Source organism: Coregonus lavaretus (genome assembly GCF_964263955.1).
Source record: "Coregonus lavaretus genome assembly, chromosome: 18".
NCBI classification, from domain to species: domain Eukaryota; kingdom Metazoa; phylum Chordata; class Actinopteri; order Salmoniformes; family Salmonidae; genus Coregonus; species Coregonus lavaretus.
The window spans coordinates 14,880,239-14,900,429 of record NC_140005.1 but is presented as its reverse complement, the minus strand read 5'-3'; the positions used below and the strand labels follow the sequence as shown (position 1 = coordinate 14,900,429).

Sequence of the window (20,191 nt, the reverse complement as noted above, 5' to 3'; positions counted from 1 at the left end):
TGTTTTGCGCTCTGGAGTGTTTTTGACGCATTTCTGTGTTTTCTCTGTATTTGCGGAATAAAGCCTGTTATTCTGTGATTTACCCTCCTGCGCCTGACTCCTTCAACATCACCTCATCACGATAATTAAGCAATAAGGCCAGAGGGAGTGTGGTATATGGCCAATCTACCACGGCTAAGGGCACGACGCAACACGGAGTGTCTGGACACAGCCCACAGCCCTCTAACTCCAAAAAGTTTTGGGACACTGTAAAGTCCATGGAAAATAAGAGCACTTCCTCCCAGCTGCCCACTGCACTGAGGCTAGGAAACACTATCACCACCGATAAATCTACAATAATCGAGAATTTCAACAAGCATTTTGCTACGGCTGGCCATGCTTTCCACCTGACTACCACTACCCCGGCCACCAGCTCTGCACACTCCGCTGCAACTTGCCCATGCCCCCCCCGCTTCTCCTTCACACAAATCCAGACAGCTGATGTTCTGAAAGAGCTGCAAAATCTGGACCCCTACAAATCATCTGGGCTAGACAATCTGGACCCTTTCTTTCTAAAACTAGCCGCGAAAATTGTCGCAACCACTATTACTAGCCTGTTCAACCTCTCTTTCGTAACGTCTGAGATCCCCAGAGATTGGAAAGCTGCCGCGGTCATCCCCCTCTTCAAAGGGGGTGACACTCTAGATCCAAACTGTTACAGACCCATATCCATCCTGCCCTGCCTTTCAAAAGTTTTTGAAAGCCAAGTTAACAAACAGATCACCGACCATTTCGAATCCCACCGTACCTTCTCCGCTATGCAATCCGGTTTCCGAGCTGGTCATGGGTGCACTTCAGCCACGCTCAAGGTCCTAAACGATATTATAACCGCGATCGATAATAGACAGTACTGTGCAGCCGTTTTCATTGACCTGGCCAAGGCTTTCGACTCTGTCAACCACCGCATTCTTATTGGCAGACTAAATAGCCTTGGTTTCTCAAATGACTGCCTCGCCTGGTTCACCAACTACTTCTCTGATAGAGTTCAATGTGTCAAATCGGAGGGCCTGTTGTCTGGACCTATGGCAGTCTCTATGGGGGTGCCACAGGGTTCAATTCTTGGGCCGACTCTTTTCTCTGTGTATATCAATGACGTCGCTCTTGCTGCTGGTGACTCTCAGATCCACCTCTACGCAGACGACACCATTTTGTATACATCTGGCCCTTCATTGGACACTGTGTTAACAAACCTCCAAACGAGCTTCAATGCCATACAACACTCCTTCAGTAGCCTCCAACTGCTCTTAAACACTAGTAAAACTAAATGCATGCTCTTCAACCGAACGCTGCTTGCACCCGCCCACCCGACTAGAATCACTACTCTCGACGGGTCTGACCTAGAGTATGTGGACAACTACAAATACCTAGGTGTCTGGTTAGACTGTAAACTCTCCTTCCAGACTCACATTAAGAATCTCCAATCCAAAGTTAAATTTAGAATCGGTTTCCTATTTCGCAACAAAGCTTCCTTCACTCATGCTGCCAAACATGCCCTCGTAAAACTGACTATCCTACCGATCCTTGACTTCGGCGATGTCATTTACAAAATAGCCTCCAACACTCTACTCAGCAAATTGGATGTAGTCTATCACAGTGCCATCCGTTTTGTCTCCAAAGCCCCATATACTACCCACCACTGTGACCTGTACGCTCTTGTTGGCTGGTCCTCACTACATATTCGTCGCCAAACCCACTGGCTCCAGGCCATCTATAAATCACTGCTAGGCAAATCCCCGCCTTATCTTAGCTCATTGGTCACCATAGCAACACCCACCCGTAGTATGCGCTCCAGCAGGTATATCACACTGGTCATCCCCAAAGCCAACACCTCCTTTGGCCGCCATTCCTTCCAGTTCTCTGCTGCCAATGACTGGAACAAATTGCAAAAATCTCTGAAGCTGGAGACACTTATCTCCCTCACTAACTTTAAGCATCAGTTGTCAGAGCACCTTACCGATCACTGCACCTGTACACAGCCCATCTGAAATTAGCCCGCCCAACTACCTCATCCCTATATTGTTATTTATTTTGCTCATTTGTACCCCAGTATCTCTATTTGCACATCATCTCTTGCACATTTATCATTCCAGTGTTAATACTAATTGTAATTATTTTGCACTATAGCCTATTTATTGCCTTACCTCCATAACTTGCTACATTTGCACACACTGTATATATATTTATTTCTGTTGTATTTTTGACTTTGTTTTGTTTTACCCCATATGTAACTCTGTGTTGTTGTTTTTATCGCACTGCTTTGCTTTATCTTGGCCAGGTCGCAGTTGTAAATGAGAACTTGTTCTCAACTGGCTTACCTGGTTAAATAAAGGTGAAATAAAAAAATAATAAAAAAAAATAAAAGTAGTATATTGAACATATACCACAAACCCCAGAGGTGACTTATCGCTATTATAAACTGGATACCAAGGCTGTCAGCCAATCAGCATTCAGGGCTCGAACCAAACAGTTTATAATAAAAAATAATGTGCTGTTTCCATTAAGTGTCATCAAGTACTGTAAACCTTTTTTGGGTGAGCGCCGAAGGCATACATCGACATCCTCAGGACCTTTTTGAACGTCCGAAATCAATGTCTCTTTCTTGACCAGCCTGTGTATTTAGTGTGTGGCGTAGCTTGTGTAAATCTCTCACCTGTTAAAGGTGTGTGTGGCATCCCTCTCTCTGCATCTCCACAGCAGACCAGGGTATCCTCTATGACTGTACCACCGCAGCACTGGGACCCGTAGCCATCATGGAGCACCCCTCCACAGCACAGTTGCCCCCCTGACGGGGAGTAGGGCACCCGGCCACAGCAAGCGTCACCCATCCCCACCGACACACGCCCCTGTCCCGGGTCAGGACAGCACACCTCACCTGGGGGAGAGGAGGAGGAGGAAAGGAGGTGGAGGAGGAAGAAGAGGAGGAAGAGGAGGAGGAAGAAGAAGAGGATGAGGAGGAGGAGGAGGAGGAGGAGGAGGAGGAGGAGGAAGAAGAAGAAGAAGAGGTGGAGGAGGAGGAGGAGGAGTTATCTGTCAGTTTTCTTTTTCTTCGTAATGGTAAGAAAACATTGTGATTAAGTTTCAAATACTGGAAACAGTTTATTTCCCAAAACATTTAGAAGAGAAGTGAAACTGAAACAGATGGAAACGATATACAGTGAGGGAAAAAAGTATTTGATCCCCTGCTGATTTTGTACGTTTGCCCACTGACAAAGAAATGATCAGTCTATAATTTTTATGGTAGGTTTATTTGATTTGTGAGAGACAGAATAACAACAAAAAAATCCAGAAAAACGCATTTCAAAAATGTTATAACTTGATTAGCATTTTAATGAGGAAAATAAGTATTTGACCCCCTCTCAATCAGAAAGATTTCTGGCTCCCAGGTGTCTTTTATACAGGTAACGAGCTGAGATTAGGAGCACACTGTTAAAGGGAGTGCTCCTAATCTCAGCTTGTTACCTGTATAAAAGACACCTGTCCACAGAAGCAATCAATCAATCAGATTCCAAACTCTCCACCATGGCCAAGACCAAAGAGCTCTCCAAGGATGTCAGGGACAAGATTGTAGACCTACACAAGGCTGGAATGGGCTACAAGACCATCGCCAAGCAGCTTGGTGAGAAGGTGACAACAGTTGGTGCGATTATTCGCAAATGGAAGAAACACAAAAGAACTGTCAATCTCCCTCAGCCTGGGGCTCCATGCAAGATCTCACCTCGTGGAGTTGCAATGATTGTAAGGGATCGGGGGTTGGCTGGGTCTAGACAGAGTCTGACACTTCCCCGATCTACAGAGAGGGGGAGTCATCAGACTCGATCTGGTTCACCTGAGTTCTGAGCACACCTGTCAGTAATTAGTGTAGGATTTAAGGTGTGCTCAGAAGTTCAGTCGGTGCGAGGTATTGTTCCATTGTGACTTGCTAAGCGTTTTGTTCCGAGAGAGAGAGAGAGTTTGTTGTTTTTGATTACCCGTGTATCCGACCTGTGCCTTGTTGTTTGACTCCCCGACTTGCTTAATCCTCTACTTGTCTACCCCAGTGATTACCGTTCTCTGATCCTGTGCCTGTGACCTCGACTACGACTAAGCCCGCTCCTTTGGTACCTCTGCCTGTCTATGCCTGGCCCGGTTTTGACCACAGCCCGCCCGACCACGATTAAGCTATTCCCTTGTCTGTACTCTAATAAAGCATCGCTATTCTGCGATTGGATCTTACCACTCTGTCCGAGTATTCATTACAGAATACCTCGCCATTACCATGGATCCAGCGGAATTACAGAGGCGATGGGAGATACAGGATAACCGGATGGATGAACTCCTACAGCTACTCCACGCTGGTGCGGCTGAAGGCACCACACCGAGCACGGTCAGTCCTCGTCATGCACCTCCGATTTCCCTACCTACAAGGTACGACGGGGAACCTGGCAAATGTCAGGGGTTTCTACTCCAGACGTCCCTGTATATGTCATATAATCGTACAATCGTATAATGTTTTCCGATGACCGTAGCAGGGTGGATTTCATGATTTCTCTGCTAACGGGAAGAGCACTGGATTGGGCTACTGCGCTTTGGGTAGCTGAGGTCCCCGAGCTGAATGCGGAAGTTCAGTTCAAGAGACTGTTTCAAGAGGTGTTCGACCACCCAGTATCTGGGCGTAGTGTGGGAGACCAACTATGCGAACTTCAGCAGGGCCGTCGTACAGTAGCCGACTACGCTGTAGAGTTCCGTACTATAGCAGCCGGTAGCGGATGGAGCGAGACTGCTTTGCTCACAGTTTTCCGAAGAGGGCTGCGCAAGGACGTACAGACTGAGTTGGCTTGTCGAGGAGATATCACTGCGCTACATGAGTTTATCAAAATAGCCATTTCTATTGATAATCTTATAGTGCAACACAAGGCATCCACAGTTCGGGAGCCCTCGATCACTGGTCCTATGCAATCGACAGAGCGGAGGAGAGAATCTGAGGAGGAACCTATGCAACTGGGACGGTCACCTCTACAAGGGTCGGTGAGACAACAACGTCGGCAAGACGGACTATGCCTGTATTGTGGTCAGTCGGGTCATTTCGTTCGTCAATGTCCGGTACGACCTAACCATACCCCAGGATATCGCCTCGGAACTGCCAAACCGGTGAGTGAGACTCCCGTGTTGAACATTACATCTAAACAAATGTATGTACCTGTTACCTTATCTGTCGGAGAGAAAGTGCGCAGGTTGGAAGGACTTATTGATTCCGGAGCGGCGGCCAGCTTTCTGGATATGGGTCTTGCTGAGGAGTTGGGAGTTCAACTTATCCCAATTCAACTTCCCCTGCGAGTCAACGCGCTAGACGGTGAGCCCATGGGCACTGGGTTCATTACGCACCGTACCGGGGAAATCAAGTTACAAGTGGGCTCTCTGCACCATGAGAACATCATTCTGTTCGTCATCTCCGCTCCACGGGAGCCGCTAGTCCTCGGCCACCCCTGGCTCGTTACCCATGATCCGGTCATCTCCTGGAAATCTGGCGATATCACGGCTTGGAGTGAGGTATGTAGGGCTGAGTGCCTCATTTTACCTTGCAAAACGTCTACTGTGGAGGATGCGAAGGGTGCGGTGTCTACTGTTGTTCCTACAGAGTACCAGGATTACGCGCCGGTGTTCTCCAAGGAGAGGACTACCGTGTTACCACCGCATCGGGCCTGGGATTGTGCAATTGATCTGCTATCCGGGGCTACACCTCCTCGCGGACGAATCTACCCTTTGTCACAGCCGGAACGGGAATCAATGAGCAAGTATATTGACGAGGCACTTCAGCAAGGGGCCATTCGCCCATCTACGTCTCCAGCGGCATCCAGTTTTTTCTTTGTTAAGAAAAAGGATGGCGGACTGCGTCCTTGTATAGACTATCGAGGTTTGAACGATATCACCATTAAAAATCGTTACCCCCTTCCTTTGATTCCAGCAGCCCTCGAGCAGGTGGGGCAGGCCTCCATCTACAGTAAACTGGACCTCAGGAGTGCGTACAATCTGGTGCGCATTAGAGAGGGGGATGAATGGAAGACCGCCTTCATCACCCATCGAGGACATTATGAATATTGTGTCATGCCCTATGGACTTACTAACGCGCCCTCGGTGTTCCAGGCGTTCATGAATGACATTTTTAGGGACTTGATTGATCGTTTCGTCATAGTGTACATTGATGACATCCTAATCTACTCTAACTCTCTGAGTGAACATGTGTCCCATGTACGACAGGTTCTGGACCGACTCCGCCAACACTCTCTGTTCGTGAAGGCCGAGAAGAGTGAGTTCCATGTCACGACGATTTCCTTCCTTGGGGCCATACTCACTCCCGACGGGGTAAGACTGGATGAATCCAAGGTACAAGCTGTACGAGACTGGCCTCAACCCCAGACGGTGAAAGAGCTTCAGAGATTCTTGGGGTTTGCCAATTACTATAGACGGTTCGTGCGTAATTTCAGCACCACCGCAGCTCCCCTGTCGGCGATGACCAGCCACAAGGGGCGTGGTCTGAAATGGACGGAGGGGGCAGTGCGGGCTTTTGAGACATTGAAACAACGATTTACCACCGTCCCCATTTTATGTCAGCCGGATCCTACCTTGCCGTTCATCGTGGAGGTGGACGCCTCGGAGGTTGGAGTTGGAGCCGTGCTATCCCAGCGCCAAGGTGAGCCGCCCAAATTACGACCCTGTGCTTTTTTTTCGAAGAAGCTGAATCCGGCCGAGCAGAACTACGACGTGGGAAATCGTGAATTACTGGCGGTGAAGTTAGCACTGGAGGAGTGGAGACATTGGCTGGAGGGAGCAGCTCATCCGTTCCAAGTGCTCACGGACCACCGCAATCTGGAGTATCTTCACAGTGCTAAACGACTGAACTCCCGACAGGCAAGGTGGTCTTTGTTCTTCAACCGTTTTCAATTCACTGTCTCTTATATTCCCGGGTCCAAGAATTGTAAGGCGGACGCGCTTTCCCGACGGTTCGAGCGCGCGGACAGACTGGTTGAACCAGAACCTATCCTCCCCATGAGTTGCCGTGCTGGTCCTGTGAGGTGGGCTATCGATGACACGATTCAGGAGAGCCTACAAGTGGAACCAGCCCCTCCAGAAACCCCGGTGTCGAAGGTGTTTGTACCAGCTCCGCTTCGACCTCAACTGATGAAATGGTGCCACACGTCGCTAGGATCTGGTCATCCCGGAATCACTCGAACTACCCGACTCATCAGTCGAAAATACTGGTGGGATTCCCTCACAGATGACGTCCGAGACTACGTATTATCCTGCCCAGTATGTGCTCAGTCCAAGGCGCCTCGAGCACTACCGGAGGGTAAGCTGATGCCATTGCCAACTCCTCAACGACCCTGGTCGCACGTTGCGATGGACTTTGTTACCGACCTACCAGAATCAGAGGGCCATACTGTAATTCTCGTGGTCATCGATCGATTCTCAAAGATGTGTCGGTTAGTACCCATGACCCGTTTACCTAACGCCACTCAGATGGCGGAGACTATATTTAACCAGGTGTTCCGGCAGTTTGGTGTTCCAGAGGATATTGTTTCCGACCGGGGACCCCAGTTCGTATCCCGGGTTTGGAAGGCCTTCTGCGAACGCTTGGGCATCTCGGTGAGCCTCACCTCCGGATATCATCCCCAGGCCAATGGGCAGACAGAACGGCTCAACCAGGAAATTGGGAAGTATCTACGGCAACAATGTTCGCTGCAGCCGCAAGAGTGGAGCCGATTCCTTCCTTGGGTAGAGTATGCTCAGAACTCACTCATTCACACCTCCCTACGTCTAACGCCCTTTCAGTGTGTTCTAGGGTATCAACCACCCCTGTTCCCGTGGTATACCGCACCCGGGATGGTACCGGCGGTGGACGAGTGGTTCCGTCGGAGTGCGCAGGTCTGGGAGACGGCCCATCAACATCTCAGTCAAGCCTCACAGCAGCAAAAGACCTATGCCGACCGACGCCGGAGACCTACTCCCACTTATCAAACCGGGCAACGAGTGTGGCTGTCTACCCGAGACCTGCGGTTCCGACGGAGCTGCAAGAAGTTCCAACCCAGGTACATTGGTCCCTTCAAAGTACAGAGACGTATTAACCCTGTCACCTACCGTCTGTTACTCCCTCGACAATACAGGATAAACCCAACGTTCTACGTCTCCCTGTTGAAACCTGTCCATTATAGCCCGATGTATCCACCAATCGCTCAACAACCTACTACACCACCTTTGGAGGATGAACAGGACACCACCTATACAGTCCACGAGATACTGGAGTCAAGACGGAGACGAGGGGGCATCGAATATCTCGTGGACTGGGAGGGATATGGACCGGAGGAACGGTCCTGGGTTCCTGCTAAGGACATACTAGACCCCGCTCTCAAGGCCACTTTCCACGCTGAACACCCAGATCATCCCGGACCCCGACCCAGAGGAAGACCACCCGGTAGAGGTAGAAGGCCGTCAGGAGCCGGCCCTGGGGAGGGGGATACTGTAAGGGATCGGGGGTTGGCTGGGTCTAGACAGAGTCTGACACTTCCCCGATCTACAGAGAGGGGGAGTCATCAGACTCGATCTGGTTCACCTGAGTTCTGAGCACACCTGTCAGTAATTAGTGTAGGATTTAAGGTGTGCTCAGAAGTTCAGTCGGTGCGAGGTATTGTTCCATTGTGACTTGCTAAGCGTTTTGTTCCGAGAGAGAGAGAGAGTTTGTTGTTTTTGATTACCCGTGTATCCGACCTGTGCCTTGTTGTTTGACTCCCCGAATTGCTTAATCCTCTACTTGTCTACCCCAGTGATTACCGTTCTCTGATCCTGTGCCTGTGACCTCGACTACGACTAAGCCCGCTCCTTTGGTACCTCTGCCTGTCTATGCCTGGCCCGGTTTTGACCACAGCCCGCCCGACCACGATTAAGCTATTCCCTTGTCTGTACTCTAATAAAGCATCGCTATTCTGCGATTGGATCTTACCACTCTGTCCGAGTATTCATTACAATGATCATGAGAACGGTGAGGAATCAGCCCAGAACTACACAGGAGGATCTTGTCAATGATCTCAAGGCAGCTGGTACCATAGTCACAAAGAAAACAATTGGTAACACACTACGCCGTGAAGGACTGAAATCCTGCAGCGCCCGCAAGGTCCCCCTGCTCAAGAAAGCACATATACATGCCCGTCTGAAGTTTGCCAATGAACATCTGAATGATTCAGAGGAGAACTGGGTGAAAGTGTTGTGGTCAGATGAGACCAAAATGGAGCTCTTTGGCATCAACTCAACTCATCGTGTTTGGAGGAGGAGGAATGCTGCCTATGACCCCAAGAACACCATCCCCACGTCAAACATGGAGATGGAAACATTATGCTTTGGGGGTGTTTTTCTGCTAAGGGGACAGGACAACTTCACCGCATCAAAGGGACGATGTACCGTCAAATCTTGGGTGAGAACCTCCTTCCCTCAGCCAGGACATTGAAAATGGGTCGTGGATGGGTATTCCAGCATGACAATGACCCAAAACACACGGCCAAGGCAACAAAGGAATGGCTCAAGAAGAAGCACATGAAGGTCCTGGAGTGGCCTAGCCAGTCTCCAGACCTTAATCCCATAGAAAATCTGTGGAGGGAGCTGAAGGTTTGAGTTGCCAAATGTAAGGCTCGAAACCTTAATGACTTGGAGAAGATCTGCAAAGAGGAGTGGGACAAAATCCCTCCTGAGATGTGTGCAAACCTGGTGGCCAACTACAAGAAACGTCTGACCTCTGTGATTGCAAACAAGGGTTTTGTACTAAGTCATGTACTAAGTCTAAGTCTAAGTCATGTTTTGCAGAGGGGTCAAATACTTATTTCCCTCATTAAAATGCAAATCAATTTATATCATTTTTGACATGCGTTTTTCTGGATTTTTTTGTTGTTATTCTGCCGCTCACTGTTCAAATAAACCTACCATTAAAATTATAGACTGATCACTTACAAAATCAGCAGGTGATTAAATACTTTTTTCCCTCACTGAATGTAGTTTTCTTGTGAGGCAGAACATTAACAACTATAGATTTTGCTAAATTATTTCCTATGGGTACTCACCGGTTGCCACAGGAATGTAGTATCCTCCACAGCATTGATGGTCCGGAAGAGGTGGGAGTAGCTTCCCACCACAGCACACAGTGTGGGAGGAGTTTGGTGAGGGCAGGTAATGCCCCTCACAGCACAAGTGTAGAGGCTTACTGGTGTAGACCACACCATCACAACACACCTGGAGAACACACACGCACACACACACAAAGGAAGAAAGAAAGAGAGCGAGAGAGAGAGAGAGAGAAAGGGAGAGGGAGACAGAGAGGGACTCAGAGAGAGAGAGTGAGAGCGAGAGAGAGAGAGAGTGGGGTGGGGGGGTGGGGTGGAGAGAGAGAAAGACACAGAGAGAGAAAGTTAATTAGCTGTGTACAACATGCCCTGCTCCCTCCACCTGTGTTCAGGTAGAGTATATAATATGGCTGCTGTGTGTACTGCTCTTGTTCTACACCACTGGGCCTGTGCCTCTGTAATGACTCGACTGTATTATGGGATAAAGTGTGTGTTCTTTTGGGTACACCTGGGTTCTTTTGTCTTCATCATCCTGGTGTGGGTGTGTGTGTGTGTGTGTGTGTGTGTGTCGCATGATTCCCGCGCTGAGGGGACAGACGTATGGCGTATGGGTAGCTTGCCAAGTTGGCAGGCTTTCAATGACATGAGGATTGCAGCAATCGTCAGACGACAAGTTAATCTGTTTAGTGAAAACAATCGCTGGGAGGAGGATGATGACTGTATCTCCTGCATAAATAAAACTGTTTCAAACATCTGACTGTGTCTGTTGTGTTATAGCAGGAGAGCTTTACACCAGCGTTTCTCAAATCCCAAGGGTGGCAGTTTTGTTACATCCCTATACTTGCACACCTGGGCCCCTATGCATAGTACTACTTAGCCTCTTAAATGAGATTTACTTCTAAGTCGCACAATTCTGAGAAAATGTTCAGAATTATGATGTTTTCCTCCAAAGTATAATAATTTAACTAGTCAACTAGCTGTGCTAGTATTGGAATGGAACACAAATGTGCTGCCCCGTGTTGCGCTTTTACTCGAGAACCAGAGTTGAGTAAGGATTTCCAGTTTGTTTATTTGTCATATACACATGATATACATGAAGGGAGTTACTATGTTACTACCATTATGTTATTACATTCTATGGGCAACAACTTATTCTATGTGTAAAGAGGGAGTTACCTGTCTCTGAGGTTGGTAGCAGGACGTCCCACACACCCGCTGAGAGGCGGCGCACTGCAGGTAGGAGCATCTGACCTCTGACCCCTCACCCCCCTGGGTCACCCCTGACCCCCCCTCGGCCCCCCCACAGGGTCTCAGCGTCTTCCTCCACACCTCGTAGCCTAGCATGATACCACTGGGCTGGCCTGGAGAAGACCACTCAACCCTCACTGATCTGGAGGAGGGAGAGAGAGAGAGAGAGAGAGAGAGTTGGAGAGAGAGAGAGAGAGAGAGAGAGAGAGAGAGAGAGAGAGAGAGAGAGAGAGAGAGAGAGAGAGGAGGGGCAGAGTGAAGGGGGAGTTTATATTTTTAACTACTGTACCTTTGGCAGATACTAACCATGAAGGAGACACAAACCCACACACTTCTACTACTGTGCGTGTGTGTATGTGTGTGTCTATTTGGGTGTGTGTGCACATGCGTGCGTGCGTGTGTGTAAACTAGCATGTGCGATACTTGTCATATTTCAATCACACCCTAAGCCGTGCCACAATTCTCTCTCTCTCTCTCTCTCTCTCTCTCTCTGCCGGACGTAGCTTGCGTCAGAATTAATTAATTAACTATTGATTAAATTCCACTCTGGCAAATCTAGCGTGGCGAATTAATGAAGTGTTTGGGGCTCATGTAGGCCAGAGAGGGACATGTCAGGGCCATCGATCTGTGGTTCGTTTTCTACTGGGGCACAAGTTACACACCTCCTGATTATGACAGGTAGAGACAGGTAGAGACAGGGAGAGAGAGAGAGAGAGAGAGAGAGAGAGAGAGAGAGAGAGAGAGAGAGAGAGAGAGAGAGAGAGAGAGAGAGAGAGAGAGAGAGAGAGAGAGAGAGAGAGAGGGAGAGAGAGAGAGCGGGGGAAAGGCTTCTGGCTTCATCCGCCATCACACACACATGCATGCATGAACACGCACACATATACACTTGCACACAAGCAAGCATTCACACACACTCACACACACAGAGGCTAACTCACGTGGGGCTGAGCACCTGTGTGTGTGGAGGTGCTATGTCAGCAGGTAGATCCTCCACTGTAGTCACCTGAGTAGCGTTACTCTTCACACACCCATACACAGTACACACCTCCACCTGTAATACACAACAAACACCTCACCTTTGACATAAAAACACACAAAACAGTACACCATCAAGAACAGAAGTCCTTCAAACCTGTAGGATTCAGAGGTGAGTGTGTGTGTATGTACCTTTATCTCATAGACAGTGAAGGGCAGCAGTCCTCCCAATAAGTATGATCCTGATGTGTTATCAGCAGTACCGTGTACAGTCCCGTCTAGATAGACAGAGTATTCAGTCACAGCTCCGTTAGCCTGTACAGGGGGAGACCACAGCACACGCACTGTACTGCTGTTTACTGGAACCACCTCTGGAGGAAACACTCCCTCGGGCTCTGGGAAGAGACACACACACACACACACACACGGGTTGAAACTCGAGTTATAAATCACACTTTCTTTCTTTCTATCATTCTTTCTCTCCCTGTTCATCTCTGTATCCCCTCCACATCCAGAAAACAGAAGACTGTGTGTGTGTGTGTGTGTGTGTGTGTGTGAGAGAGAGAGAGAGAGAGAAAGAGAGAGGGAGAAAAAGTGTGTGTATGTCCTAGTAGGCTTTAGTGGGAAATGGAATCCCTCCTGCAGATTGCGAGGGCAAAGAGAGGCACAAGGCAGGGCCGGGGGTTAACCGGGCTAGGGGATACACACCCTGTCTCTGAGACCCAGTCCTGCTGTTACTTACACACACTGAAGAGAGGGCCAATCATCCCTCATAAGATACATCTCCCTACGCCAGCGCATACACAATTAAACCCTGTGTCTACCTAACTAACTAACTGACTGATTCACAGTGAGAATATTGCCACTTTCCCCGTGTAACGTTCATCCAATGATCATTATGATATCACACAGCCCAGCCCACAGAGCAGCGGCCCAGATAGATTGAGACACAATGACTAACATCTCCAATCTATTCTTCTTAGAGGGAACACACTTACCCAATTACAGTTTTTTTCAATTGTTTACACGCGATTTTGAAAACAGAGTTCTTATTGTCAAAATATAATCACAATTATCCAAACACCACAATCAATTAGCAAAATTCCTAGATTGTTTGCAAAATGACACACTTCAGTCAAAACATACACACTTCAGTCAAAACATATACACATATTTGTGAAAATGCTATTTGTTTTCATTTAACCAACACAGTCATCAATGATCATACACTATTGCAGCCAGTTTCACACTGCTGTGATAAATAAAAAACACATTTGTAAAAAAAAAAAAAAAAAGGTTTTTGGCCAGACATTCTTACTGTATGTGAGAGATAATTTAGGTGACAAAAAATAGTGAGAAACTCACAACATTATTCATGATTTGTTTTGAGATATAAGGAGAATGTAGACAAATACTGTAGGCCTACTATAACCTTACCAAGCACTGCACAACACTTGATGCTGCAGACTGAATATTTCAAGTATTTATTTCAATACTTACAGTATTTCTTACCATAATCAGTTACAGTAATCAACCAACAATGATATCAATTACTGTAAACAAATAAAATCCGTAGACAAATAAAAATTACTGCATGAATTACAGTACATACACTTTGACTCTGAAGAAAAGTAAAGTAAAAGTAAACAGAAATGAAAGAAAACTACTGTAAAAGCAACAAGAATACTGTAACTATCCGTCTCTCCGTCTGGCTAGATCAGGCCATAACATTTCATCCACATCACAGGCTATGTCTTCATTGGCAAGGCACCGTTGGAAGAATCGCCTTGTGTGACGAATCCACCCCTGCACTGAAGCTGCTTCAATAAGATCACATGCCTGTTCCATGGCCTGAATGAGGGGCAAACGGTCATAAGGCCGCAGGTCATATACCTTCCACCGCCACGCTGAAAAAAATTATTCTATAGGATTCAGGAAGGGGGAGTATGGGGGAAGGTATAAAACTTCAAAATCAGGGTGATCATGGAACCAGTTCTGGACTAGAGCAGCCCGATGAAATGAGACATTGTCCCAAACGACAATGTACCGCATCTGGTCCACTTGGTGTAATGCTGTGACAATCTCATGCAATCGGTCAAGAAATGCAAGTATCAGATTTGCATTATAGGGTCCCAGATTTGCATGGTGGTGGAGGACCCCATTTTGTGTGATAGCAGCGCAAAGGGTGATGTTACCCCCTCGCTGCCCTGGCACATTGGTGATTGCCCTGTGCCCAATTACATTTCTCCCTCTTCTTCTTGTTTTTGCAAGGTTAAATCCAGCCTCATCCACATATATAAATTAATGTTGAATTTCAGCAGCATCCATTTGCAAGACTCTCTGAAACACATTAAAGAAAATAGGATGCTATTCAATATCTATAGCACAGTATTTTTTTTGTGACAGAACATTATGAGCAGTGCATGATACCACACCATAGTCAGATGAACAATGCATACCTCCACATACTCATTGCGCAGATGTTTCACTCTCTCTGAATTTCTGTCAAATGGTACCCGATACAGTTGCTTCATGTATATTTGATTTTTCTTTAGGATTCGACCTAATGTTGACAGAGAGACTCGTTGGATGTTATTGAAAATATTGTCATCATTGATGATATTGGCTTGGATTTCTCGTAGCCTGATACAATTATTGGCCAAAACCATGTTCACAATGGCGGCCTCTTGTGCACGACTAAACATAGGGCCCCTTCCACCTTGGTGTCCTCGACCCTCAATCCTATGTAAAAACAAAATAAGATAAAAATAAATAAATATATATATATATATATATATATATATATATATATATATATATATATATATATATATGCAGCCTACTGTCAAATGTCACAGTAAACAATATTGATTATACAAGCTTCAGTTTCAATGTATACTGTGTGGTTAGCTTACCTGTTTTCTCGATGAAATGTCCGAATTACTGACGCAACAGTATTTCTGCTGAGATTTGGTTGAACTCTTTGTCCAGCTTCCATCAGTGTCAGTCCATGGTTGATAACATGGTCAATAAGTGTTGCACGGATTTCTCGAGTCAAATTTGGTCCTCGTCTTCTTTGTTCAGGTTCTATCAACTCTTCAAGTCCTTCTCTACCTCTTCCTCTACCCAGGTGTCTTCCTCTACCTCCTTCTCTTCCTCTACCTTCTTCTCCTCTACCTATGCCTCTTCCTCTACCTCCTTCTCCTCTTCCTCTACCGCCTTCATCTCCTCTTTGAGCTCCCCCTCTCATTCTCACTCTTCTTCTTCTTCTAACTCCTTCCATTTTTGTTGAAGACAGGTGAACTCACCTGCTGCCTTTTATAGCACACCTGAGTGCTGCGTTTTCAAATTAGCACATGTGTGCTTCCACACCTGGTAGATGTGTTTATCCAATTCGTTCATTAGTGTGGTAATTGGCAATCCGGTGCTTTGTAATTACAAGGAAGTAACCTCACGATCCTTATCTGTGTCTAAGGTGTGAAAATGTGTGTAGAGTTTTACAAATCACTGTGTGTAATGTTTTGCAAAAAGGGTGAGGCGGACATTGTGTGTAATGTTGTGCAAATCTGTGGAGGTGTTTTGCTCATTGGAGTACAATTTTGCTAATTGTGTGGAAATTTTAATTTTAGTGTGTAAACAATCGTAAAAAACTGTAATTCCCTCCTGACACAATTATCCAAACCCAACCCACTGCACTACATTTCACTTCCACGATAGCATTATCAACGCAAGACTTAACACCAGACACACACAAACACATGAATGGAGGCACGCAGACACACACACACACATACACACACACACACACACACACACTCAAAATGTGCGCCTGGCTTTTTAATTATCTGTGTGTATGTGTTTGTGTGTGTGTGACTGTGTGCGACTGTGTGTGTGTGTATAACAGTGGTTACAGATCTCTGGCCTTACGGCAGTAGAATAATGTAATGGAAGGACCCCTGGAGCCTCTAAGCTAAATGACCCGTGGCCCAGCTTTAGGAGCTAATGACTTTAAAATGTTTTTCAAATCAAATCAAAGTTTATTGGTCACATACACATATTTAGCAGATGTTATAGCGGATGTAGCAAAATGCTTGTGTTTCGAGCTCCAACAGTGCAGTAGTATCTAACAATTCACAACAATACACACAATACACACAAATCTAAAAGTAATAGAATGGAATTAAGAAATATATCAATATTAGGACGAGCAATGTCGGAGTGGCATAGACTAAAATACAGTAGAATAGAATACAGTATATACATATGAGATAAAAATGCTGATCTGATTAGGTGGAGAGAGAGAGACAGAGGGAGGGATGGAGAGAGAGAGAGAGAGAGAGAGAGTAAGCGAACGAGAGAGAGAGAGAAGGAGAGAGAGAGAGAGAGAGAGAGAGAGAGAGAGAGAGAGAGAGAGATAAATAAATCGTTATAACACTGTATATAGACATAATATGACATTTGAAAGGTCTTTATTATTTTGGAACTTTTGTGAGTGTAATGTTTACTGTTCATTTTTTATTGTTTATTTCACTTTTCACTTGCTTTGGCAATGTAAACATAAGTGTCCCATGCCAATAAAGCCCCTTAAATGTAAATTGAACATTTGAAAGAGAGAAAGATAAGAGAAAACCCACAGTACCTACAGAGATGGAGTCTTGATCTTGTGGTCTTGATCTTGAGACCACTGGAGACCACTTAAATGCCCATGGTCTTGGTCTGGGTCTACGCTAATGGTATTAAAGAACACTGTAGTCTTTGTAGTGTGAAGGGATCTTGCAAGCCAGATGGGCATGCAATGGTTAATGTTTAGGAAGATTATGTTTTAAGATGGTTGGTCCTGGTCTGGGTCTTATTTTTCTACATTTAGGGCAACGTTTTCCTGTTGCGCTGTGAACTAATGCACCGCTACGTTCTAAATAACGGGAGCTCCGATAGTGTATCGTAACTATTTTTGTACATGATGTTTCCGCCATCGTTTCCTATGACCGAAAAGAGCTTCTGGACGTCAGAACAGCTATCACTAACCTCGATTTGGATGAGGACTACTACTTCAATGAGTCGGAGGTGAAGGACATATTGATTATCCTGGACCAGGCCTAAATCCCCGACACTTGGAGGAGGCGGTGCTATAGAGGCCGGCGTGCCGGATACCTGACGAGACTACGTTGGAGAGTGGATAAACCTCCTCTTGCACTTTCTATTGGCAAATAAACTGGACGAGCTCCGTTCGAGACTATCCTATCAACGTGATCTGAAGAACTGTAATATCCTTTCATCACATTTTTTGGTACCTGTCTATTTACCACCACAAACCACTAATACCGCACTCAACGACCTGTATAGGGCCATAAGCAAACAAGAAAATGCTCACCCAGAGACAGCGCTCCTAGTGGCCAGGGATTTTAATGCAGGAAAACTGAAATCCATTTTACCTCATTTCTACCACAATGTCACCTGTGCAACTAGAGGCAAAAACAACTTTACATCACCTTTACTCCACACACAGAGACGCATACAAAGCTCTCCCTCGCCCTCCGTTTGGCAAATCTGACCATAACTATATCCTCCTGATTCATGCTCACAAGCAAAAACTCAAACAGGAAGTACTCGCTCAATACGGAAGTGGTCAGATGAAGTGAATGCTAAGCTACAGGACTGTTTCGCTAGCACAGACTGGAATATGTTCCGGGATTCATCCGATGGCATTGAGAACTGTACCACATCAGTCACTGGCTTCATTAATTAGTGCATCGATGACGTCGTCCCCACAGTGACCGTACATACATATCCCAACCAGAATCCTGGATTACAGGCAACATCCACACTGAGCTAAAGGCTAGAGCTGCCGCTTTCAATTAGCGGGACACTAATCCGGACAGTTTTAAGAAATCCCGCTACGCCCTCAGACGAACCATCAAACAGGCAAAGCGTCAACAAAGGACCAAGATCGAATCCTACTACACCGGCTCTGATGCTCATCGGATATGGCAGGACTTGCAAACTATCACGGATTACAAACCCAGCCACGAGCTGTCCAGTGACGTGAGCCTACCAGACGAGCTAAATATCTTCTATGCTCGATTTGAGGAAAGCAACACTGAACCATGCATGAGAGCACCAGCTGTTCCGGACGACTGTGTGATGACGCTCTCCGTAGCCGATATGAGTAAGACCTTTAAACAGATTAACATTCACAAGGCCAATTAATGGAGTGATGGTAGGTTTAAGGGGAAACTAATAAATAAGGAAAATACATAAACAAATATATATATATTTCCCCCAAAATATATGGGGGATTGGAAATGATGTAGATAATTACATTGATAGAAGCCATAATTTATCTGCAATATTAAAGCTGATCCACCCTCCCCCAAAATACAATAATAATAATTGAATTTAAAAAACAAACATTCACAAGGCCGCAGAGCTAGACGGATTACCAGGACACGTACTCAGAGCATGTGCTGACCAGCTGGAAAGTGTATTCACTGACATTTTCATCCTCTCCCTGACCCAGTCTGTAATACCTACATGTTTCAAGCAGACCTCACATAGTCCCTGTGCCCAAGAACGCCAAGGTAACCTGTCTAAATGACGATTGCCCCGTAGCACTCACATTTGTAGCCATGAAATGCTTTGAAAGGCTGGTCATGGCTCACATCAATACCATCATCCCAAACACCCTGGACCCACTCCAATTCGCATACCGCCCCAACAGATCCACAGATGACGCGATCTCTATTGCACTCCACACTATCCTTTCCCACTTGGACAAAAGGAACACCTACGTGATAATGCTGTTCATTGACTACAGCTCAGCGTTCAACACTGTAGTGCCTTCCAAGCTCATCACTAAGCTAAGGACCCTGGGATTAAACACCTCCCTCTGCAACTGGATCCTGCACTTCCTGACGGGGCACCCCCAGATGGTAAGGGTAGGCAACAACACGTCTGCCATGCTGATCCTCAGGGGTGCGTGCTTAGTCCTCTCCTGTACTCCCTGTTCATCCATGACTGCGTGGCTGCGCACGACTCCAACACCATCATCAAGTTTGCCGACGACACGACGGTGGTAGACCTGATTACCGACGACGATGAGACAGCCTATAGGGAGGAAGTCAGAGACCTGGCAGTGTGGTGCCTGGACAACAACCTCTCCCTCAACGTTAGCAAGACAAAGGAGCTGATCTTGGACTACAGGAAACAGATGGCCGAGCATGGCCCCATTCACATCGACAGGGCTGTAGTGGAGCGGGTTGAGAGTTTCAAGTTCCTCGGTGTCAACAACACTAAGGACCTATCATGGTCCAAACACACCAACACAGTCATGACGAGGGCACACCCTCAGGAGGCTGAAAATATTTGGCATGGGCCTTCAGATCCTCAAATACTTGTCAGCGGAAGGCCCTAAAAATTGTCAAAGACACCCAAGCCATAGATTGTTCTCTCAACTACCGAATGGCAAGCGGTACCGGAGTGCCAAGTGTGGGACCAAAAGGCTCCTGAACAACTTCTACCCCCAAGCCATAAGACTGCTGAACAGTTCATTAAATGGCTACCCGGACTATTTTTCATTGACCCCCTCTTGCACTGGCTCTATGCACACTCACTGGACTCTACCCACACACTCACACATACTACACTGACACTCCAACACACACACACACACACACACTACATATGCTCACACACATAAAACACACACACACACATGCATATTGACACCAAACACACACACACTCACACAAAGACACACTTACACTCTTCACATAAGCTGCTGCTCCTCTGTTTATTATCTATCCTGATTGCCTAGTCACTTTTACCCCTACCTACATGTACAGTGCATTTGG

General features: G+C 46.5%; 1 protein-coding gene across 1 annotated transcript in view; it reads right to left on the bottom strand.

The window, feature by feature from the left end:
- The window catches only part of ush2a (Usher syndrome 2A (autosomal recessive, mild)), a gene marked incomplete at both ends in the record, with an annotated part of 418,741 nt that overhangs the window by 102,247 nt on the left and 296,303 nt on the right, over window positions 1-20,191 (bottom strand). The window contains 5 exon segments of the mRNA XM_084181556.1: window positions 2,690-2,911; window positions 10,119-10,287; window positions 11,295-11,508; window positions 12,305-12,417; window positions 12,534-12,736. Coding sequence (XP_084037682.1) covers window positions 2,690-2,911; window positions 10,119-10,287; window positions 11,295-11,508; window positions 12,305-12,417; window positions 12,534-12,736 — 921 coding nt within the window.